General features: G+C 28.4%; 1 protein-coding gene across 1 annotated transcript in view; it reads right to left on the bottom strand.

Annotated features, from left to right (window-relative positions):
* Positions 1-14,168: 14,168 nt before the first annotated feature.
* The window catches only part of LOC145849233 (RUN domain-containing protein 1-like), a 53,544-nt gene continuing 41,243 nt past the window's right edge, over positions 14,169-26,469 (bottom strand). The window contains exons 12-13 of the mRNA XM_082954370.1: positions 22,670-22,755; positions 14,169-19,540 (exon numbers count right to left, since the gene is read on the bottom strand). Of these exons, the coding sequence (XP_082810496.1) occupies positions 19,317-19,540; positions 22,670-22,755 (310 nt within the window). The 3' untranslated portion in view covers positions 14,169-19,316. The remainder of the gene's footprint in view (positions 19,541-22,669; positions 22,756-26,469) is intronic.

The raw sequence follows: 26,469 nt of genomic DNA on the forward strand, positions 1-26,469 counted from the left end.
AAAAAGTACTTTAAATTTACTAGAAAATATAAGTTAAACAGTAAGTTCTTAAAAATTCTTTGAAATTAAGTTTCTAAAATAAATAAAACACTCTATTTAGTAGCACAAAGCATATGTAACAACGCTTCCCATTCTGAACTACATGATGAAATTTTTTCATCTAGCTGCAAACAACTTCGCGCAGTATGTCCAACTTCTTTACAATAAGTGCAATTCAGTCTGTCTAAAGTGTTGTTAACATCGTAGTCACCCTTGTCCCATAATCGATTTAAACAATCTGTAAAATTTTCATACTGAGAAGTTTTCCTTGAAAAGTTCATTCTGTACTGTCTTAAAAACTTGTTGTTAGCTTCCAATCCACTTTCGGTGTAATTTAGCAAACCTCTACCGTTGTTTTGGTCAATTAGTTCAGCACTATGTGCATGAACAGTATGCGCAGTTGGTGTAAAGCGAATTCATTTAACCGACATGACCAGCATCATTGTTTTTTGACATAGAATTGAGTATTTCTCTACATTAATCTTTCTGTTAGAATTTATGAGGCATAAAATAATGGAAACATACAAAATAATTTTGTAACGGTGTAACGCCTTCTTCACTGGCAATTTCAGTTGTTGTGCTAGTAAATGAAAGTAGGCGTCTCCGTTGCGTTCTTGGAGCAGCTTCATCTAAGGGAAGTTTTTAACCAAATTTAGAATATGAAGACTTTTCAATAACTATTTTCTCGACTATATTTCTATCTGTGCTATGTAATGTTTATGGTTTTTTTGGATAGTTTTGTATTCTTTGAATAGCTTATCAAGATCTTTTTTAACTTCAGATTTGCTAGATTTTGAAATTTCAAGCTTGTCTATCACTTCATCAGCAACAGCGTCAAAGTTAGGCTTAGTTTGAAATTGTGGTTTGTGGTTTTTGAACAGTTCGTATATTTCGATGTTAGTCAAATTATCCATATTACTGCTAGGTTTAAATAAGTTATAGTAATAAATCTACAAAAAATATATTAGTTTTAATCAGATGCAATACTCTGGCTATCTTGTATCATAAATAAAAACACTACTTTTACAAAAACTACTATAATAACTTCAGTACTACAATACCTTAAATTTGCTAAAATAGTAAAAAAAAACTATTTCAATAACTAAAACATATGCTAAGTTACCATGTTTTGACCAATACTAACTGCTCTCATCATTCTTGGAGCTTAAATGATCTGTAAACAAAAGTAAGTGAATCTATACACATTAAGAACCTTCTAGAACATACAAAATGGTCTTTTTCGTCATAGTGAAAAACCAGGGATATTATATCAAATTTTTTAACAGAAATATCGCCTGTAAAAACCTAAAAAAATAGTTATATTCCACATGATAGCTTTGTCTGTAAATTTGTATATAAAATCCTTGTCATTTTTACTAAATTATAAAAAAAAAAGTATGTTGGTTGTACGGTAGCGAATTGAGAAAATTAACCCTAAAGAATACCCTAAATTGCCTGAAAATCATCAATGAATTTTCGACGAGAATAGATGATTTTGTAATGAGAAATAATATACTTTTACATTTAAATATTCTAAGAATTTTGACTTTTTTCAATTAACACTAAACCAAAGAAATGAAAAAACTTAAAAAAAAGTATTTGTATAAAAGCTTTTAAGGTGTTTTTTAACAGTAGATGTAGACCTTAATTTTGACAAAAATTTAAGCATTTTTCGAGGCTTTTTTAAACTTAAAAAAAGCAAACTTTGGCTACATTTAAGCTTACATAACTTTTAGTATACTTTAAGCAGAACAGAAATAAACCCAGTTTTTAAAATACGAAACCCCGCTCTAAACAATTAAATAAAAATCTTGCTTTAACTGTTTAGTCGCAAAAATAGTCAATGGCCACTTGCCAGCCCACTGTGCTTGCTAACATTTTTGCGGTTACTATGAAAATAGTCGTCTTTTATTAGATAACAGTAAGGCACTTTTGTTTTATAGGTATGTCGATGATGTTTTTGCTATTTTCCCTTTAAAAAACATTGTCAATAATTTTTTTACTTTGCTAAATAAGATGCACAAATGCATAGTTTTTACCGTTGAAGAAGATGTTTTCGGTAAAATTCACTTCTTAGACATTAACATTACTAGAAACAGCAACAACACCTTTTCTACTTCTGTGTACAAAAAAGAAAATTTTAGTCCACACTACATTTCCTAAAATTTGTTTTGCCCCACCAAACAAAAATTGAAGATCATACAATGCATAACCAACAGAGCTATTAAAATTTGCACAGCCGACTGTTTCGGTCTACAATTTGACAACATTTACAAGCTTTTTCTCTCATTAGGTTACCCGGAAACAGTCATCAAGAAGACAATTAAGGCAACTCAGTCCAAAATGAACCGCTTACCCTCTTTCGGCCCACATCCTTGCCCAGTCTACCTCCGCCTTCCTCATATGGGTGAAAACTCAATAAGACTGGCTAAACAAGCTTCATTAGCTATAAAATCCACCTTTAACAGCGTTTCGCTACGTGTTGTGTACAACACCAACTGCCCGCTTAACGGAACTGCGAAAGATGCCTTACCTACCCATAATTTGAGAAATGTAGTATACATATTTAAATGTCATTGCGGAAATGACTACGTAGGTGGAACATCTGAACGTTTCCACGTCAGGCGAGAGCAGCATGTCACGAAAAAGCTAAAAAGGTTTATTTTTAATGACGACGTGAAGACTAAAGGCGAACAGTCATCTATTCATGATCACCTCTTCAGCAACCCTGTTTGTGCTGAGAACTAAGCAAATATTTGCAGAAAATAGAGATTTTCACAATTTAAACTTTATAAATAGCGTGTTTTTAGTATTATTGTTGTCGTTTTTTGTCGTATTTTGTAATGTGCTTTTTATTTAATTTATTTTCAAGAAAAAAATTTCCATTATCTTAAATGTTTTTGTTTTAGAAAATTTGTCTTATAAATTACTTAAAATCAGCTAAGTATTAATACAGTCATAATTTAAACCTTTTAAATAGACTTTTATACTTTATGTCGGAACTATTTTTTGCTAGAAGTTTTAAAATTATTGTTTGTAACTAAATTTACACTGTAATATTATCAGTTTTTAGCAAGACTATTCTGAGGATCCACTAAACGAAATTAATAAATAAACCTTTTTAAAATGATTTAAAACTGGAAACATCGGCGAAAGTCTGCAGAGCAGAAGCATGGACTTTCGTTTGCCGTGAGACAAGCTCAAGTTTATCTAATAAGGACGAAACCGGCCTCAGTCTACCGAAACTTGTGGCCTGATGATAAAATTTCAAATTGGCATGGTCAACCCTTAGTTAAAACTATTAACAAAGAAATACACTAGTAGTGCATGTGAAGAGAAGAACTGATATTTAAAAATCCAATGTTAGTTGTTTTGCACAATTTTCCTTAAAATTAAAAAAATGCGTTGCACGTCAGAGGTTTCTGCTTAGCGTGTCATAAGCTATAAATCACTAAACTATCATTAAATTCTGATTATTAATAAAACGAGAAAAACAATTTTTAGCATCTTTACATGAAGTTCATTAGAAAAAACAAACGATAGTTTTGAAATACCTACAAATTTTCATTGCACATCACATAAGTTTAAAACGTTTTCAGACCTACAATCCGTCTTCAATAAACTAATAGGTTGCAATGACCTTTAGGGCCTATCTTGGCTAACATTTTTGTTGGTTACCTAGAAAATGAATTATTTTTGAACTATAAAAGTCCTCTTGTATATCTTAGATACGTAGATGACACTTTTGTCATGTTTGAAAATAGACAAAAAGTTCCAGTTTTCTAAATTACCTAAATAATCTTCACAAAAACCTAAATTTTACAAAAGAAGAAAAACACAATAGTTCATTAAACTTTTTAGATGTTTGCGTCCAACGATCAGTGGATGGGGAACTTTTAACTAAAATCCATCGTAAATTAAATTCAGAAGAATTATATGTTCTGTGGGCATCTTTTGGTCCAGTCAAGCAGACTTTGTTCTCCTTGCTATCTTGAAGGTGAGTTGAAAACACTTCAAAATACTTTCCTTTCCCATGGTTATCTAGGTAACTTTGTTTCGAAAGTTATAACAAGAGCAAGAAGTTCAACAGCTTTAAAAATGATTGGCCCTAAGAAGTGTCCAATATACTTAAAACTTCCTTACCTTAGAACCATTTCTGAAAGGTTTTCAGATCTGTTCGTTTAAGAACATTTTTGTATACTGATCGACTTCTAAGTGGAATTTACAAAGATGTTTCTCCCATTCAGAAAAAAGTAACATCATCTATAAATATAGTTGTCACTGTGGTAGTGACTACGTGGGAAAGACATCTCAAAGATTTCGATCAGCATGTTGCGAAAATCTTGAAAAGTTGGTTTGATGGTCGTTCAGAGAAACCTACGAAAAAATACTTCTCGGCAATTTTGCAACATTTGTCAGACAACCATGAATGTGCAAAAAATTATAAAAAAGAGAACTTTTTATTCTTAGTTAGAAAGAAGAACTCTTTTCAGCTACATATTCTGGAAGCCTTATGCATTCAATCTTTAAGGTCCAGTTTATGTAAGCAGAAAAAGTTCGTATACCAAACTAGACTTTTTAAGTCCTTATATTAAGTAATCTTAAAGTAACTAGTTTCTCGTAAATTTTGTTTTCTAAAATGTTGTTTTATTTTCGTTTTTATCGTTGGTTTATTTTAGTTTGATTTTAATCTAACGAGTTTTATTAGTACAACAAAGTTTTACAGTATAAGCATTTGTTAGTTTGCATTCGATTATTACGTCATTTTATATTTTAAAACATTAAACTACAGTATATTATTATTTCAGTTTTAACTCAGTTTAATTTAGTAAGGTATAATTTTTGATAAGACTTACTATAAAAGATATTAAATAAGTTTAAAGAAAAAATGAAATATGTTTTGTTATATTTTCTAAATAAACTAATAGAACTAAAACACATTTGTGCAACTAACTTAAAAAATAGTGAAAAAATATATTATGACGTATTAGTTCAAAACTGTGTATAAAATTAATTTTTAAAAAGCTAGAAGATTCTTAGTACGTTATAATGATATTTTTGTAAGTAAAAGTAAATTTGAACTAAATCAAAAGAAAAACTTTTCCGATATAAACCTCAAATTAAAAACTACCTTAGTAAAAAACTGTTTGATGTAAATTGTTGTTAATAAATAGTTATTGTTCACGATAAAACATTTTATATATGTAGCAAACATAAAAAAAACAATACTGTATTTTTATAGATAATAGTAAAATTCTAAAACCAATAATTTTACAACAACCAAATTATTTATTAAGATAGTTTTAAAATAGTTTTTATTTCAGAAAATATCTTTACTTTTTTTTTAAACTTAGGGTTTGTTTCAAAAAAGTTATTTTTATTCATCGATAATACCATTTTTTAAAATGAGAAGTTGTAAGAAAAAATTTCTTATTAAGATAGATTTTTATACTAACTTCAAGTTTTGTTTTAGAAAAGTTTTTTTTTTTTTTTTTCATCGATAACAGTAACTATTTATTAACAATAATTTACATCAACTGATAGTTTTTAATTTAAGGTTTGTATCGAAATAGTTTTTGTTTTTATTTTCATTTAATTTAGATTTTCTTTTACGTACAAAAATATCATTTTACTATAAATATTCTAGCATAAAAAAAAATTATACATAGTTTTAAATTTCTACGTCATAAAATACTTTTCCACTATTGTTTACCTAGTTGTATAAATGTGTCTTAGTTCTATTAGTTTATTGAAAGTTTATTGAGGACGGATTGTAAACCTGAAAATGGATAGGAAGTTTCGTCGATATTTAACATTGCGATATTTGGATATACAAAGAAATGTTATATAACTTTACGGAATTGAAAAGGTAATTTATAGTCCATTTGGAATCCTGAAACTTTACAGGATTCCTCTTTAGAGGTTCTATTTATGTGATTTGTTTTTATTTTAAAATTTTATTGAAAACTTTTTTATATAATTATAATTTAAATCTACATACTTGAACGCAAAAGTAATGCTAGCTAGCCTAGTAAAAACTATTTTATGAAGCTTTACGGAATTGAAAAGGTAATTTCTAGTCCATTTGGAATCCTGAAACTTTACAGGATTACTCTTCAGAGGTTCTATTTATGTGATTTGTTTTTATTTTCAAATTCTATCGAAAACTTTACAAAATATTGAAATATAAATTTGATTATTTATAAAATTTGATGGAATGTTTTGAGCTAACATCATTGTTCATTCAAGCGTCAAAGAGAAAGCTCTCAAAGTCATATGGCTTACTGATGCAAGATGATCACAGTTAAAATAAGAAGAAAATTAAGTGTACACAAGAAATTACTGATGTAATGTAGCAAAAAGTCTAGTAATTTTTTTTTTAATTATAACAAAAATTTGGTAGAATTTTAATGAGTTTTTATTACAATAATTCAAGATTTATACCAATCAACAATTGTTTTAACATCTTAACTTTTGGTTTTTTATACAAGAAAAAGCTTAACCGACTGTTTTACGAAACATTATAAAAAAAACAAAGGTATAATTGAAAGCTTTTAAGTACTTAAACTCATGTTTAATTTGTTAAATGTATTCACAGCACGTGCAAAAATAACAGTTATCTTCTTGTTTATAAAACTTGTATTCCTCTTCCAATAGATTCAAACAATTTACGGCATGAAACCATTTGAAGCAGTTCTCACATTGAATCTAAAACAGACATCAAAATCAGCGGTTCTTATTTTTTATTTTTTTTACCTCTTTTTAAAAGATGATTAAGAAATTTGCATGTTATACAATAACTTTTAATTTTCAGTAAAAAACTAGATTTATTGAACTTTAAGCTTATTAAATATAAAATATCAATAGAAATATAAAATATATTCATTTAAAAAAAATAACTGTTAACACTAAGTAATAAACTACAAATACAGTTAATAAAAAAATAATTACATAACATGTAATAAAGATTATTTTCCCACTAAAAAAAGAAATTTACCCCCATGGGTGAATTTACCTTAGTTTAAGAAATGCTGCTCTAGTTGTACTATATATTTTTCAATCAAATGTTACACAATATTTTTACAAAACACTGAAAACTTATATACTAACCCATTTAATTTCATCATTAAGTTGCTTTTTTTCCTATGGTAATACCGAAGACATCTGTAGCACTGGTTGGCGTTTATGACTATAAGTAAACATTAATTAGTATATTAATTGAACGGTTTAAAATTTTTATTATATTAATAAAACTCAGTAAATATAGTTAGTAGTTATTCGTAGTAATAATTCTTTACCTCCTTCCTTTATAAGCATAGTTGCCACTTCCCTTCTTTTGCTACAATTTTGGGATGCTCCGGTAGATAGATGAATTCTAGTCGGAAGCAACGGGTATGCAAGTACAATTTGTTAATTTGTTCTGCAGCCTAAATTATAAATAAATATTTTAAAAGTTAGTTGTAAATAAAATATTTTTAAAATGTTTTTAAGTTATTAACAAACAGATTATCTTCATACTTTAATGACATGAATCCCACAGCTTATTTTTGAATTTTCAATGAAATCATTCTCTTTACTATCAACATTCATTTTTTTAGGACAAGTTGTTCTCAGGCTTTAAAATTAATTTGAGTTTTTTTTTTAATTCATGAATAAACATTAAAAAATCAAAAATTGTTTGTTAAGAAAAGTTATTATACCTGATTACTGAAAATAGTTTCAACAGTTTTTGATATTTTAATCAAATCATCTTCTTTACTATCAACACTCATTTTTTGGACAAGTTGTTCTCAGGCTTAAAAGCTAATTATATAAAAAAGTTTTCGATAAAATTTTAAAATAAAAACAAATCACATAAATAAAACCTCTGAAGAAGTATCCTGTAAAGTTTCAGGATTCCAAGTGGACTATATTTTACCTTTTCAATTCCGTAAAGCTTCATAAAATAGTTTTTACTAGGCTAGCTAGCGATAATTTTGCGTTCAAGTATGTAGATTTAAATTATAATTATATAAAAAAGTTTTCGATCAAATTTTAAAATAAAAACAAATCACATAAATAGAACCTCTGAAGAGGAATCCTGTAAAGTTTCAGGATTCCAAATGGACTAAAAATTACCTTTTCATTTCCGTAAAGCTTCATAAAATTGTTTTTATTAGGCTAGCTAGCGTTAATTTTGCGTTCAAGTATGTAGATTTAAATTATAATTATATAAAAAAGTTTTCGATAAAATTTTAAAATAAAAACAAATCACATAAATAAAACCTCTGAAGAGGAATCCTGTAAAGTTTCAGGATTCCAAATGGACTAGAAGTTACCTTTTCAACTCCGTAAAGTTATATAACATTTCTTTGTATATCCAAATATCGCAATGTTAAATATCGACGAAACTTCCTATCCATAACCTGAAAACTATGTATTGTGCAATAAAAAATTGTAAAATTTTAAAAACTATCATTTGTATTTTTTAATTATTGATGCCGTGGAAAAGTCACAAACAAAAAAATTGGCTGTCCTTGACCGATTTAAGCATTTTTATATAAATCTTGTCTATATGAAGTTCAATCATTTTTGTATTATAATATGGGTTAACAATATACAGCCTTCAAGCTAAATCCGACATTCGACTAAATTAAAGCAAATAATAAATTGTAGTGACCATAAAAAAATCAACAACATTTAGAAGATTGATGTAATTAAGTTGAAAGTAAACTGTGAAAACAGTTTCATTATTATAAATTTCGTGCCAAGACAAGCTAATAACTCTTTTCAGTATAATTTTACATAAAAAGTATAGTTTTAAAGTATATTAAAATACTCCATGTTTCATACACTAGGAAATGTTGTTAAATAACAAAATCTAGTAAAAAAAACGGAGAAATTTTACGTTAATAGAATAACTTATTAAAACAAAAACACAGTTAATTTAAATATGTATTACTGATCATTATTTTTTTAGTATTTATATTTATATCTCTTATTGTTAGTGTTTATTATTCTAAAATTGTAGAATTACTACTCAAAAAACATCCTTAAAAATTTTAATAGAAAATTTCAAACAAATTATACTTTATATGCATAAAAAGTGACGATAAGACTTCAGCAACAAATAAATTTTAATAATTTAGTTAGTTCTGATATTATTTTTAGAAAACTGGCATGTCTATGTATACTTGTAACGATACGTTATTCAATTACAATTTTCTATTTTTTAATTGAAAACACTTTGTTGTTGGGCAAGCTATAAACAACAACAAATGAGATGTTGACAAGTTATAGTACAAGAAGTTTGAAATTGTTGCTATAAACAACAACAAATGAGATGTTGACAAGTTATAGTACAAGAAGTTTGAAATTGTTGCTATAACAACAGTCATCATTCAAAGAAATGACTATTGTGAGCTTGGGGCATTGCTAGAGACAGTAGTCTGAGTTCTGAGGAAAGAATTGGAGTGGAGTTGATTGTCTTCCAGTAGATCCACCTTTTCCTGTGTGCTAGTGACTAATTTTATTGACTTTTTTTATAAGCAAGATACTTAAGTTGTCTTCAGAAAAATTTAAGTATTTTCTTGATTTTTGTTAACATTGTATAAAATTTTATAACAGTTTATAAAATTTTATTGATTTTTTCATACCTGAGTTTTTTATTGTAATTTTTGTCTAATTTTAACTACTTTATTCATTTTAAGTTTTTTATATTTTGTTACAAATTGGTTTACTTTTAAGTTTTTAGTATATAAATTTATCCCAACTGCTTTGTATTTTATATTATTAAATAGTTTTTGTTAAAGTAAATTTAAACTATGTCACGGGTCAGTCCAAAACCAGAGTGTCTTCCAGACACTAGGATTCAAACTCGGGCTAAGAGTGCTCGCATTCAGAGCCAAAGACCTCTTAGCCATGAGTCAAACATTGACCCCCCCTACCCTTCTAAACAAACCCTTGGAAGTTGGCATGCCAACCTACTCTGGTTTCATACTGACCGATTCCAATCTCGACCAAAAGAAATTATTAATATTAGCAAATTCTCTTCTAGTCTTTAATAGTAAAAGGTTTTACTAATAGATATTAGAAAAATACTAGAAAGGTTACAAATTGTATTTGATGACGTTAAAACACCTCTTCAGTTTAAATTAGAATTAATTAACAAATAGAGAAACTAAACCAACTTTTATCTTAAATTATACTTGTAGCTTCCTACTATTTCTATTCTTAATTTATTATCACTTTGTAGCAATTTATGTACACTTATTAGAATAATTTTTTGTATCTTTTGAGTAAGTTTTCAAAGCTTATTTGAAAGACAATCATGTTGTAAAAAAAAATTGACTTAACAAGTTCAAAGATAACTGTATCTTTATTTTTTATTTTCAGAGCATATTTTGTACAGAAGTTTTTTGCTTAATTAATAACTTTGATAACTATATTTTTTTGTATAAATATGGGTAGCTGGGTTGGTGCTTGAAAAATGGTACATTCTTACTTTTTTTGAGTCCTGGTTACACATTTAGAAAATACAAATAATATTTTATTAACAATAATCTCGATATTCTGTTACGTACAGTACTTTATTGGTCAGTGAACTAGTTTTTGTAGAAACTTATTATTTTTAGGGGACAGGACACACTTTGTGGTTTCTAAATTTTCGTAACATATCATAAAAAATATATTATAATTTCACTATTGTTCAAATAACTGATATTTGTTGGTTAGTGGATTTCGATTTGCGAATGCTTTATAATACAAATACCATGCTACCCGGTTTTTTTGATTTAAAGAGTGGCAACCCTGAACAATGTAAATTTGTCAGTTTATTTATGATCCAGGTATATTTTTACCACGCACAAACAAAAAGCCTTGATTCTTGTTCAAGATGTGGATACAAGGTAGAACTCAACATATCTTATGCTAGAGAGACAGAAACAGCTAAAATAAGGTGCCAGTACTATGTGGCTAATTATAAAAACTATCAAAATTCGAATATTACACCTGAAAAATGGCAGCTGGTAAATGACATTTTCTACTGCTCGATTCTTTTTTTTTGTAAAAAAAGAGTGTAATAAAAACAATGCATTGCTCTCAAGCGTGATCCCGCATGCAAAATCACAGACAAAATTTGTTAAGTTTCTGAAGATGTATTAATTGTTTGTAAAATTTTAGCCAAAAATTTAGGAAAGGCTTGCAAAAGATTCTATACTAATAACAAAAACTTAAATCTGAATGACAACAAACTACTATTAGTCACAACAGCTGTTGATCCACAATATCGACTTTCCCTTCTTACCTCAAAAATAATGTTAACTAGCAGCTAATGTTAAATGCTAAAAAGCATATCTGTTTCGAGGTGGTGATTCTCCTATATTGCCACAAGAGAAACCAAAACCACAACACTCTGTAAATTTTAATCCAAAGAAGCTTTAAACTTACTATTCTTTGTTTAAAACAGAATCAATGACAGCTATACAGGAGGACAAGCAACAGAATTATATTGATAAAGAAATTGAAGCAGAAATAAAGGACTTTTTTACTACAGAAAATTTGAATGCAGAAACTGAAGAGGTTAAAGTCTTAAACTGGTGGAATTTTAACAAGACAAAATACCCACATCTTGCTAGTTTTGCAAGGAAATACAGTGCTGCACCATCATCTGTGTCTTTCTGTGTATCCTGAAATATAATTTTCTGAAGCTGGAAATTTGTACGAGCAAAATTGCAATCGATTGCTTCCAAAGACCGACGTAAAACTTTATTTCTCAACCACATCTTAAAAATAAGAAAAGCCTTTTGTAGTACAAAAAAGACATATTTTGTAATTGTAGTTCGTTTTAAATTTTTTAATAGTTGCTAAAGTTAGTTTTAATCTATTTTTGTAGTGGTAAAAATGTGACCAAAATGAAATTTAAAAACTTTACTTACAATTTTAATTCCTATTTTTTTATAGGCCTTAACTTGGTACCATATTTCAATTTATTACGGCTCTTTGTTTTTAAATTATACTTTGTTTTATAAATATGAACACTTGCAAAAGTTTATGTTAAAATTCGTTTATGGTCACAATAAGAACTAAGTCTTAAGATAAACGTAAAGTGTTTTAACTTTTTTTTTTGTGATTTGTTTTCTGCTTAAAGCATTTATTAAAGTTTATAATTTATTCATTTTGCATAACTAAAGTACAACTTAGTTGTTATTGTGGATTGCATGGCCATCAATTTATTGAAACTAAGTTTTGTGGATGTAGTTTTTTTTTTCAGCAAGACTAAAGTCTTTTGCTCGCTTTAAAAATTAATAGTTCTAAAATAAAAATGTTTTTGTTTATCAACACGTATTGTTCAAACTTTTTTACGAAATAAGTAATAATAAAATACGTAATTATTGTTTATAAACTTATGTATTTACATAACGAGCGGATTAAATCTTTTGAATTTCAATAACAAAATATTCGGATTCGGCCGGTTCCAAATTTAAATTCGGACTCGGCCGAATCCTAATTTGAAATAATTAAGACTCGGATTCGGGCGAAATCAAAATTTTTAGATTCGGTAGATCACTAGCTATTAGTTACATATTGTGTAGTTGAGAAAAAACTACTGAAGTATTTCTTCTAGAACTTTATTTGTTTGTATGTTTCGTTTAAATATAAAATCGATTTAAATGTATGTTTAATTGCTTTAAATATTTGTATTAGAATTAAATGTTAAATAAGCCTTTTAATGATTATTGCTTTTATTTAAGTAAGTTTTTATATAAGCTATATTTAAATGTTTCAAGTATTTTGAAGTAGATTTAAATATTTGGCAGTTCTTTAATTGTTTTATAGTTTACTGCTCTAAAACTTGGTTTGCACTTTTTTCAAGTAATTTATAAATGTTTAAAAAGTAACTTATACTTTCAAACATAAACTTTTTATTAGTACTTTGTGGTTCTTTTAGATACATTGTTCAACCTGTCTTGTCTGATAAATAGTAATTAAATAAGTAGGATATAAAATGATGAGTAGACCAATAAATTAAGTGAACTAGCATTCATACCTTACACTTTGACTTAAATATTTAAAACTTTTTTTATCGTATACATGATTCAATTCGAATACAAAATTATTGAAACTATTAAAAAAAAACTTTTGTAACAGAAAACTAAATAAAATATACTGTTTTTGATGCATTAAATAATAAAAATTCTGTTATACACAGTGCATCATCGCTATCCGGTCGAGAAGTAGATTTAATTACATCAGTTAAAACTAATGCTTTAATTTAAAATCCATTAACAAAAACAATGTGCTATTTATAAATATAAGTTTACTTAAACTTCTAAAATTATTCTCACGGTGTAACTATTCAGAAAAAAGATGATTTCTTAGCATAATGTTGTTGTCACCTGAAGTAACACAAGAAAAAGTGTCAGGACTTGTACAACTCCGTAAATTTTCTGCTAAAAAGCACTATCAAACAATCTTCCTTTTTTTCAGGTATAAATTGCTTACAGTGAGATTTTTTCTTTGAAAATAACTTAAACTTTGTTTTTTTTTTTTTGTTTTAATAGTTTGGTTTATTGAAGAAACGTAAATAAAATTAACGGAAAATCTAGTGTGTTTTATTATAAACATTGTATAATACATTAGAGATATGTTGTTAAAAATAGCTTTTTCTTTTTTATTCGGTCATAAGTTAAAAAAAATATTGCCCAACATTGCCGGATTAGTGAAATGTTCTGTCCTATTAAAATTTTAAGTTCTATTCATGAAGTCTCTAATGAAACTTTCACGAACTGTATGTTGTTTAGATGGAATTCTAGCAAATTCAAATTAAAAAATTATTTTGTGTTAATCTTATTTTTATTAAAAAGCTTATTTTTAATATTGACTGAACTCAACATGGTATAAAATGAAGTTACTGCTCTAACACTGAAACTAATTCAGAACAAAAAAATTAAATCAAGTAAAACTACTTCTTTTATTTATAGCAAAAACAGTTTAAGTTACATATAAAAAAAATTATTACAAATACATATAAAGACAAAAATTTACTTATATTTTTTGATATGTTGGATGGTAAAAATGATTTGAACTAACTTTGTAAACAAGTATAATATTTATATAAAGAAACCCGAGTAGTGGTTGTTCGTTAAAAAAGTACATTTTATTTTTTTAAATAACTTAATTATGATTAATATATCTTTACTTTTCTTCTTAAGTAACAAAACTGAACAATACAACAATTAAAGTGAAAACTTATTGAAGTACTTTTTTAAAAGTTTTGTTTTAGTACTGGTTTCTAATAAAAAGTTTAAATACAAATCACTCATTATAAAAAATTGGAAGTTAATTGATTAATTTCATTTAGCACATCGTGAGAATAAGCTTGCTAAAATCTGATGAGAATATGGTGTAAATTTATTTATTTATAATAATTTTAAATATCTAACTAAAAGTAGTTACGTCATAAAGAATTATATGTAAAAATCTGTTTAAAAGGTTTAAATTATATACTTTGTAGAATAATTAGACTAAAGCTCATTTAAGTGTTTATGTTTATACTTGTTTTCATTTCAGATTTTACATTGTTAATAAATTATTAAACTAAATTGACAAGGAGTTATTCTTCATGTAAAATCTTATCAACAATCTGAGAAAAGTAAAATGGTTGTAGTAAAGTGCCCAATCCGTGGATGCGAGTTCCAGACGCCAGATCTATCCAGTGATGTAGTGAGTAGCCTTCTCAACCTCCACAAAGTGGAGCATCAGCAAGATTCTGGGTTATCCAATAATGGAGTAATGCCAAATGCACCTCAATTGATTCGACCAAGGGTTGACCGGGGGATCAGCCAAGAGACATGGCTTGCTTTCATTCGGAGGTGGGAGGTATTCAAGACTGGTTCGAATATAAGCAACCATAATGCAAGCATACAGCTTTTTCAGTGTGCGCAGGACAAGCTTGGCGATCTTATGTTAGCAAGTGATCCTCGACTGATGGCCAAATCAGAAAGTTACGTTGCTAAACTGATGGAATCGATTGCAGTCATAAAAGTTGTTATTGGTGTAAAGAGAGCAGAACTTATGAACCTACATCAGGACCATGATGAACCGTTTAAAACGTTTGCCACACGTGTACGAAGCAAAGCAGAAACCTGCAATTTCACTACAGTCAGTGAGTGTGACTGTGGGAAAAGCAATGTGACAAGCTACACAGAAGAAGCAATAAAATACGTGATGCTCGCTGGCGTTGGGGACGATGACATAAGAAGAGAAGTTCTAAGTACTGAAGATATCTTATCCAGGTCATCATTTGATATAATTTTCTTTATTGAAAGTAAAGAAATGCGACGCCATGCAACTGAGAATTCGCGGATTATATCTGCAGTCTCTTCCTTTCAACGTCAGAAGAAGGGACGTGTCAACATAGGAGATAAGTCCCAGCATGTTCCTTGCCAGAACTGTAAAAAACTTTTCTATCCTTTCAACGAAAATGGTAACCGAAATAAAAAGCCTTTCAGATATTGTCTATCTTGTTGGCGTAGTCAATCAAAAATGGTTAACGCTGTCCAAGTCAAATCCAAGCTAATCATTCTGATTTTATGCAACAATATACCCAAATAATGTCACTACACGCAAGTAAAAGAATCATGTTGAATAACACCATATTCAGCAAGAACTCCTTGCGTAAAGCCAAGGCAACGACTGACCATCCTCGTGCATCAGTCAAGATTGCTAGACATGGCACAAACAAGTTTGCATGGGTAAATGCTTTAGCTGATACTGGTGCACAATCAAACCTTTGGGGCTGGAAAGACTTTCACAATGCTGGTTTTGGAAAGAATGACTTACTTCCCGTATCAGTCAAAGTTCGGGCTGCTAACCAAATTCTTATAAACATTATAGGCGCTTTTAGAGCTACTATCAGTGGAATGTCTCCAAAGGATGAGGTGATTAGCTGCAACAGTATTATTTATGTCAGTAACTCAGTGACTGGGTTTTTTCTCTCGTATGAAACGATGGTTGATCTTCTAATTATAAATAAAGATTTTCCCAGTGTTGTTCTCAGCTGCCTTATAAGCATTCTAAAGTTGTTGCAAGTTTGAATAAAGAAGATAACTGCAGTTGCCCAACCGGAAGCAAAGTCCATGATGAACCATGCAAGCATCCGTTTAAAGCTGAAAATTCCGAATATGCAGCAGAGGAAACTAATGAAGATAAAACTTATGTAATCGCAACAAGTTCTGTATCAGAAATTCAAGTCCGTTCGGTTGAGTTTCACAACTCTTCACTCTCTGACAGCCGTCTCAATCAACTCGAAAGTTTCGACTTCCAACGTTCCAAGTTTACTTCACGTTTCGGTTTGGGGAATTCACAGATCTCAGTTCGAAGAAACGGTGGCACGGGATCCGTTAGAAATCTGATAGAAGATTACGGTCCAGATAGATATTGCTTTTGGAGTTCTTATGAACCAGACAGCCTAGATAGTCATAGATTTCAAGACTTCAGTGGAGCTATCAACCACAAAGCTAGGAAGTTGCGACCTTTGTACGTTGGCAGTAGGTGTCTACTGCAAAGCCAGAGCGGCAGTAATCCACGTAAATGGGACAGAAGCGGAGTGGTAATGGAGGTGCTTCCACATGATCAGTATGTAGTCAGAGTTGATGGTTCACGGAGACTTACTCGGAGGAACAGAAAGTTTTTAAGGATGTACCACCCAGCCTCAACAAGCATTGAAGCAAAAACTTCCCATGGTTGGAGTAGTAATCTACCAAGCTCACATGAGTGCAATGTTGGTCATCAACATCCTGATTCTACTGTAAAGACTACAGAGGATTCCAACGGTGCCAATACTGGTAAAACCAGTGACGTTGAAGCGGATCCTGAAGAGGTTGAAGAAGAGTACATTCCTGCTCCTATAGTTCCCAAAAAAATAAGGTGTCGCTTGCTTTGCGTAGGTTGAAAGACTTCAATGCGCCAGGGAAGCTTGAGAGTGGAATACTACAAAGTAGAAATCATCGTAAGTGAAGTCTGTTTGTTCCTGTTTATACAACATTTGGTGCTGAGTGTTCAATTGCTGTTGATAGTGATAATTGCTAAGCCAGGAAGGATTCAGCGTGGAATTGCATGAATTTGAATTGTTTTGGATTTATTTAGTGCGTTTTATTGCAGTTTTTTTTTTTCTCAAATAAATCCCTTGTTTAAGTTAATTGAGCTTTGTTAATGCATAAAATTTAGATCTTCTTAGTAAAATGTTTTTGTTACTTATTTAAATCCCCTCTTGACGAGCTATGTCATTGCCTTAAACTTGTTACCATCTTAAATGAGCTGGAGGGGATGTAGAATAATTAGACTAAAGCTCATTTTAGTGTTTATGTTTATACTTGTTTTCATTTCAGATTTTACATTGTTAATAAATTATTAAACTAAATTGACAAGGAGTTATTCTTCATACTTTACTAATTTAGAGTTATTTATATGACAAAATTATTAGAATAAAAACATTTAAGACAGAAGAAACTTTAATTAAAACTAAAATAAAAAGTACATTAAACAAAACGACAATAACAATACTAAAAACACGCTATCTATATAGCTTTCAATAGTATAAATCTCGTTGTCTACAAATTTTCGGCTAGCGAGTTTTAATGAACAATGGTTTCAAAACTGAGAGATAGTAAGAGTTTCTCGCTCCAGATAGAATTTCGAATCTATTATCTAGGTAGTTCTCAGCACAATTGCCTTCAGTAATGCTGAAGTAAAAAGTTTTATGACGTAACAACTTATTAGCTAGATATTTAAAAACCATTATATATAACTAAATTTAAACCATAAATTTATCAGTTTTTAGCAAGCATATTCTGACATGTGCTACATAAAATTAATCAAAAAACTTCCGAACTTTTTAAAAAAGAGTGATTTGAATTACCTTTCAAAAACAATAACACAAATGAAAATTTTCATATGAATACAGTTGTTTTCATAGAATTAAAAAAACTAAAATATAAAATACAAAGCTAATCAAAACAGTTATACTGATCCCCTTAAAGCTAAATAAAAATAGATAAAGCAGCAATAAACAACGTTTGAAAGAAAGAAGCAAAAACCATAGATGCAAAAATTCAAAACTACAACTGACAAAAAATGCAGGGTTCGTGCGCGATTTTTTTTTTATTAAGCCTGACTGAGACCAATTTAGCCTGACATTTTATCAAAGTTAGGAAAATCTCCTTTAGAAGTCATTTTAGGTATTGGGGGGTTTTGATTTGTACTATTGTAGTCTCCGACTTCAACCAGCTTCATCTCAAAGATATTTTGAGCTTTAAAAAACTGTAAAAAGCAACTTACAATTCAATAAAATAAGACTTAATAGTAAAAAAAGGTGACCCACCCCCTATGCCCTTAACATAACAAATTCAGTGATAAGTTTTAAAATAAGCGTTATATCCAATTATTACTAGTGTATAAACTTATTATATATTACTAAAAACAATTGTTCAATTTAATTGAGCACTAAGTAAAAACATTATAACCAGAAGATTTATAATAAAACGACATCGTGTTTTATTAAAATTTAGAATGAAACGCTTACACGGGTATTAAAATTAAAACAAGCACCTAAGTTGTTGAACTAAACTGTAATGTATAAACTGTATTTTTTTATGAATTTTCATTATTATGGCGTATATAATCTACTCAAAACTAAATAATGAAGACTCTTAAAAAAGTTGTTTAGAGATTCAACAAAAGGTTTTAAGCATCTATTTTTACAAATAATGACTGATTTTGTCTTTAATAACTAAATCTTTATATAGAAATAAATTCACAGCTCAACTTAATCTTAAAAATTTTTCTCAACTTTTTTTAACAAACATTTTCAAGCATTTGAACTGAGAAAAACTGAGATTCTCAATTTTTTAAATAGAAAAACTGATTTAGCCTGACGTTTTTCAACTTTTTTCAAAAAAACTGATTTAGCCTGACTTAGCCTGACGCGCACGAACCCTGAAAATGTATTAACAACTAGTTAGAAAATCTAATGGAAAGAATTATTGAAACAAACATTGAATTAATGGATAAACCCAATCATTAATAATTTACAGTCATCGTAACGAATAAAAAATGAACAAATCTGCAGTAGTACGTAGAGTTTTTTTTATAGAATAGTTCAAAAAGCTAAATGCCTTTAACTAAATGCATAAAAAACTTTACTTTATAGAAAATTATTATAAATTAGTAGTTTTTTTATTGACTACTATTAACTGAAAAATTACAAATTCTATTGTTAACCTATTTTTACAAGCTAATCAAAATGCATCCCTGATATTTTTAAAAGGTTGCGTAGCTAGATCGAGAGGTATTTTAAACTTTAGTTGATCTAAATCATTAATTAAATTGCAAACAGCTTCGATCCCGTGTTTTGCTACGTAGCTGTTATCATCATAATGTAAAGATACCAGCGATGTGCATTGCCATACCAAATGTATCCATTGTGATAAACGCTGAGAGTTGAGTCCAATGCATACTAAGGCTGTTAAAAAAAAACTTTTTTTTCAAAAGACTTTTATTATATAATTTTTAATAAAGCAAATTAACATAAAGTATGAATGTATTTTTAATAACTATTAGTTTGTTTATTAATACATAAAAAACGTTGTTTAATTTATATGAGTAAAAACAAGGATAATGTGAAATGTTTAAAGTTTAATAGCGTCATTTAAACAATCAATTAAATCACCAACTAAAAATCTCAATTCATTTGAATTTAGCTATAATTATTTAGATGTTAATAAGTACTGAGTGAAAGTAGTTTAAAATTGCTTTTATTTTGAGATTTACTCTTTAATTGACAGAATTGTTACTTAGAAGTAAAACAGTAATCAACGCAAAAACAATTGCTAAACCAAGTATAATACAAACGAAACAAGTTGGTCAATTAACTATAAACAAGTATAAACGAAATAACAATTTTTATTAAAGGTTTTACATACTTATAAAATAAAACAAAAAATAAATACAATACTATAAATAAAAATGCACTAAAATCCTAAACAAACAAAAATAAACAATAGGAAAGTTTACATTTAAAAATCTAATGTTTAAATTTAAATAACTAATGATAAGTCAATGAATAAATTTAAAAAAAAAAATTAATCTCAAATTGAATTGTAATTTTCATTTTTCTTAAAACTTAACTTCAACAGCATGTATTAAGAACTAAAGATAAAAAAATCTTTATTTACTTATTTAAACATTTAATTACTAAAATTTAGTTTAGGAGTTTCAACGTATTTAAAAAAATATTTTTAGACATAATACATTTTTATGTGGTTAAGGCCATAGGGGGGGGGGGGGGGTCCAACATTTTTTTTTTACAAAAATTAACTTTGGATTTTATATGAAAGCTTTGAGTACAAACTACAAGCCAGTTTTTATAGAATTTAAAATTATCATTTAACTTTTGAGATATTTAATTTTTTGTAAAAATTTTCCTATATAAACGTATGGATCGCAAATTTTTCGGAGTCAATTTTCTCGGAAATTTTAAAATTCACTAAAAATCTATCTCCTCCTTCATTTTTCAAGCAATCTTCTTCAAATTTTCAGGAAATATTCCTTATAATAAAAGGAAAAAACGTTACTTTAGAATCTTAGTAATTTAAAAAAATAAAAAAATTATCAAAACAATTTAAAAAAAAATGTTTTTTTTTTCAAAAAAAAACATTTCTACAATTTTTTTTTTATTCCAAAATAACGTTTTTTTGTTATTGTATAAAGATTAGACTGTGAAAGTTTGAAGAAGATTGCTTGAAAAATGTAGGAAGAGATAGATTTTAAATGAAATAGCCTTTTTTAGCTGTTTAAGTTTTCCCTTCCCATAGGGAACCTATTATCCGGCCCGACTTTGACTATTCATATCTCAAAAAATGATTCAAATTTTTTAAAACGATAAAAAACATCTTGAAGTTTAGAAAAAACTCTATAAAATAAGATCAACTTGTAAAAAACATGGCTTACCCCCCTATGGCCTTAAATAGCTAGAAATATATGTTAGTTTCAATATTAATAAGGTTTTGAATGAGTAATTATTTTGTGGTTAAAAGATTTTGTATCTCTTTTTAACAGGTTTTTCAAACATTTATCATAAGACCCCCTTTGCAGCTAATGGTCCCTCAACTTTCTAAAATGGCTTCATTTTGGATGCCCTGTTCTAGTGCAAGCTCAAAACTACCCTAAAATACGCTTAAGATTTTTTTTTGCTATTTTAAGAGAATAATTAAGTAGCGGTCTACCGGATCCGGCAATTTTTTCCTAGATCACTATCGGACCTGATTTTATTATAAAAAATAGATCAGGATCCGGTAAGATTTCAATACAATAAAAAAATCCTCGTTTGACCGAATTCAATTTAATAAGAGATCTGGATTAAAAATTTGTGGATCCGGTAGATCACTAACAAAATATAAGACTAAAAGCTACTATTTTAAAAACTACTGAACAAAACTATTAGAGTTGTATTTGACAATAGTTTATGTGTCTTAATTATATTGTTTATAACATTTTAAAGCTTGTAAAACTAAAAAATAATTAATCATAACATACTATTAAAATTTAAGTTTTACAGAAAACTTTATAGACGTTAAAATTCTGTATAAAACAATTTCGCACTCATGACGATTTTTCGATACATAATAACAAATGTTCTTATTATATTGTACAATTTTATTGACAAAAGATATTAATTACCATGCTTAAAATTTTTCAAGTTTTTAAATTGGATGAGTGTATTTAATAACAACGTTTTTTTTTTTCATAGATATTTAGAGGTTATAAGCTTTAAAGCCCCAAGTTATTTGTTCAAGTTAACGAATACTATTAAAAGTTATTACTAACTTAACCACTAATGACTTTAAACTTGGAAGATGTGATTTATGTATTCTAACAGTGTTTCGATTAGGGTTTAAATTGAATAAGGAAGTATTTTGATAATTTTATCAACTTTTTTTTTGTTAAAAGTGGTTTTTAGTTCATCTAGGAATTAATGGAATTGTTTTTATTTTTTCATAATTTGTTTAGTACATTTTTTTTTATACAGTCGCAACCCAGATTTTTCTGCAGTCTGTATGTTGACCATTCTTGTTTTATATCGAAGATAATTAAATTGAAAACTATTTAACTATACTATGTTTATCTAACTTCACTTCAAGTGAAAACTAATACAATTAAAGGCTTGAAACGCTTCAAAAGTTGTTGCAGACTTGCAGAAACGTACCAAGCTACGTGCCTATAATAGTATAAATGTGGTCATAAACTAATATATCAAAAATGTTACCACTTTTGTATGTAGGTTTAAAGAAATATAGTAGTGTAAAGAAAATATTCTTAACAAAATTTTGTAACTTTTATTTATCCTTGTGCAAATAAAACTAAAATATTAGAGAAAGTTATTTTAAACTAGTTAAAATCACACCCAAACGATTTAAACTATTTACAATAGGTATATAACTGAAAGAACTTTCATAAAAGATTAAAGGTAAAAGCATTCAGAAAAGACTGACAAGCATTGGGGTTAGCCAGTTGTGTAAGTCGGAACTTTTATCATTATTATCAAAAGAGTTGAATATTTTTTTTCAAATTTTATAATAAGCTCTTCACAAACCTTTAAACATGTCGGTATTACTTCTTTTCAACGGTCGATGTTCAGTGATTATTTGGGTAATTGCTTCTAGCAGAGATCTTTTAGCTCTAATAAAGTATTATAGACATTTAAAAAGTTAATAAGCTTTTAGAATGGTTTTATAAATTGTTAGATATATTTACTTTTATTACTTAGGCATAATGATGTTAGTCATTTAATTTTTAATAAAAATTATTGATAACTTTGCTTTAGCTGATATCAGGATTGCGACTCTTAGAAGCAAAAAAAAAACTAGCCTGAGTAACTATAAACTACTGGAGTTTATTCTAAAATCTTGATAAAAACTTTCAACCCTTCAGCGCTTTAATCCAATGTGAATATAATAAATTTGAATACAAATATCATAGTATAAACAGATAGATCTTTAAAGTTAAAAGTTATGTTTAATGTATGCAAAATATGTTTTGTTCTATAGTTCATAGTTGTTATCAAATTATGATATGTCATGAAAATTTAGATACAACTAAGTATTTTATCCGGTTCCGGACCTTTTTCTTATTTAAGATCCGGCCGGTTCCGACTCTATTTTTTAATTTAAGGTCCGGCCAGTTCCGGATCCTAAATGTCTTAAGTATTATGTAGTTTCATTAGAGAACTAACTTATAAAACTTAATTATTATAATACCATTCAGTGGTAAAAATTTTTTATACAAATATTTTGATTAAAAAAAAACACAATATTATTGTCTAAATGTTTTATTTGAACACTGGGAAAAAGAACGTTTTAAAAAATCAAAAAATCTACCTATAATAAATCTAAGTTAAAATGTTAAATTTTAATCTACTTATACGACTTATGTTGAATTTTGTACTTCCATGACGTAAAATAAATTTTAATATTATAATGTTTTACAAAAATAACGAACTTTTTTTATGATAGGCTTTACATTAAATTTTTTAATAACTTCTTTAGCAACTGTTTACATATACAAAAAATAGTAATTTAGTAAATAACATATACTCATATGAACGCCATTGAGCTACAAAGAAACTAAATCTTGTTTTTTCAAATTTTCTGATGAAGAAACAAAATTTTGGAAGCAATCGATTCCGCTTTTGTTCTTATAAGTTACAAGCTTCTGAAATTAACCTTTCAGAATAAACAAAAGATGGTGGTGCCAAAAGATACCTTCTTGCAAACCTGAAAAGATGTGTTTATTTTGTTCTTGTTAGAGTTCCACCAAAAGAAGACTTCAGCTTTTTTAACTTCTTCAGCAGATAATTGTTTTCAGTCAAAAAAGCATTAATTTCTGTCTCAATTTTCTGATCAACTGAATTTTGTTGCTCACTTTCGTGAGTGTTTGCACTTCTTTCCGATTTAAATGTAGAATATAACGACTAAAAAAATTTGGGAACATCATTTGTAAGGGTTTGAGCTTTAGGATTATTAAGAGGTACTAAAGGAACTTGACCACTTTGACCAGTCTCACTTCAACTATGATTTTTTAATTTTAATTTCAGTAGCCTTACAACCTTCTGTTTGAGATTAGCAGGGAAAAAGTCAAGTCGATGCCGTGGATCAACAGCTGTGGTAAGTAAAAATAAGTCGTAATCATGAACGCTTATTCGTGTGCTGTTATTAGTAGTAAAGAACCTTCTTTCTAAAGCTTCTTCAATATCTTCTGCCAAGGTTGTAGAACTACTTTGATCTAGACCTGTGGACTATTGGCTTTATGACTAAAAAACTTTTTAGTACTGCTGCATGCGGGGTTACACTTGACAGCAATATGTTTTTTTTACTACACTTCTGCGTTACTATATAGGTTCAAGTATAGAAGGTTCGAGCTGTTCATTAAGGAGGCTAAAAAGTTTCCATTCATCAGCTGTAAGAATATTTTCGGGTTCAAATTTGTTGTTGGCCACGTAATTCCGGACACTTGTTTTTAGTTTTTCTAATCATTTCAGCACTTAGGTAGATTGAGTTCCATCTTGTTTCAACATCTTGCACAAGTAGCAAGGCTTTTTGCATTGACACTGATGAACCTTAAGTGACCTGGATTTATTTAGTTTCTCGCACACTTTAGAAGAATGATTAAAATGGCCAATATTTTGACGTGCCTTGGCTATTAACAAACTTATGTTACTTTCTGAAAACAGTTAACAATTATCAGTTTAAGCGTGTGAATTAAACAGGGTGCTGAAGAGGATTCTAACAACAACATATCAGCCTTCATGTTAAATGCATTGTCGAACAGAAAAACGTGAACGCAATACATATTAAATCCTTAATTTTCAAGCATCTCCTTTATATTTTTACAAATATTAAAGCTAATGTGAGAACTTTTTATTTCATTACATTGTTTGTACTCAAAGCTTTCATTTAATTAATGTTTTGTTAAAGAAAGATATGATATCTTTGTCATCGAATTTGCTCATATGTCACTTGAAAATGACAAAAACGAAGCTTCTGATAACTTAGTTTGTATTCTTATCTACAAACTTTCATAATTCTGAGGAAGCATTGTATCAGTTAAGTACTTAGTGATCGGAATCAAGTAACCTTGCTCTAAAGCAGCTAACAAGTCTATGTAACCTTGATTGCTAGTAATAGAAAATGGTTGGTTGTCCATTGCAATCATGTTCATAATTTTTTTAAGGAATTTTAATTGTTTTTTGATAGTTTATTTTCCATTGTTTAACAGGGCGATAACTCTCAATACTAGCTTGGTTCATTGCTGTTAGTTTCCTTTGTTTTAAAGTTGGGGACGAACTATCGCTGACTGCTTTATTGGATGATGATGAAAATTTACTAGCCTCTGAAATTTCTCTTTGATGTTTTGAATTCAAATGCTTTAGTAAAGAAGAAGTGCAGTACGAATTAGCATAACCTTTTTTAATGAGTTTATTGCAAAGACTGCAAATTGCATAACAAGGGTCTTCTTCACTTACGTTGAAAAATTTCCATACCATTGACATTTTTAATTAAAGAGAAATAAACTATGTAACTGTTAGAAATAATTTATGTTTAAAAATTTTATGATTACAGTAACCTCTCGCTTATTTACGCACATTGTGTCCACAGAAAAATTGCGTAAAGATACGAGAGATCGTAAAGATACGAACGTACCAAATATACTTACTATAATGGCTGTTTTTTGATATTGCTTCTAGTTAAAAGCAGACTGGAGAATTTCCCACTGTAATGATATTAACATCTCATTTTCGTATTTTAAAGCGGATGTTGTAAACTGTTTACGCAGATTTCGTGACGTGCTTCCAGTATTAAAAACAAACATTTTTATTATTTTAAGGAGTTAATTTCATTTCAATGCGTATAAATTTGCCTTTGTCTTTCAAATACGCGTTAGTTGCTCAGTTATTCCGCGGTACGATCAAGTTACGATTAAGTTCAACGTTTTATTCACAAATTTCGAGAATAAAGAAAACGTCTACATCGCTGAGTTGATGTTAGTATTTATATAACTTTACGATTGTTGATACTTTTTATAGATTTTATTTGTGTCGTTTTTTAATAGTTTCTTTCTTCAGAACTAAGAATTTTTATTGAAAATAAAGTAAATTGAATTTATTCAAAGTGTGTTTTATTCATAACTTGGGAAATAGTTTTATAACTTCTACTCGTAAGTATAGCAGTTAGTAAGTTACTGGAGACCACGTAGTTAAGACATAAACATAAACCAACATTAAAATAACCCATTTGGTTAAACCACTTTTTAAAAATTTGTTCAATTTATTTATAAATATGAAAACAAAAGATGAAACTATACATATATTAAAAAAAAGAATTTAAATTTATGTAA

Source organism: Thalia democratica, chromosome 1 (genome assembly GCF_965202585.1).
Source record: "Thalia democratica chromosome 1, ktThaDemo2.hap1.1, whole genome shotgun sequence".
Lineage (NCBI taxonomy): Eukaryota > Metazoa > Chordata > Thaliacea > Salpida > Salpidae > Thalia > Thalia democratica.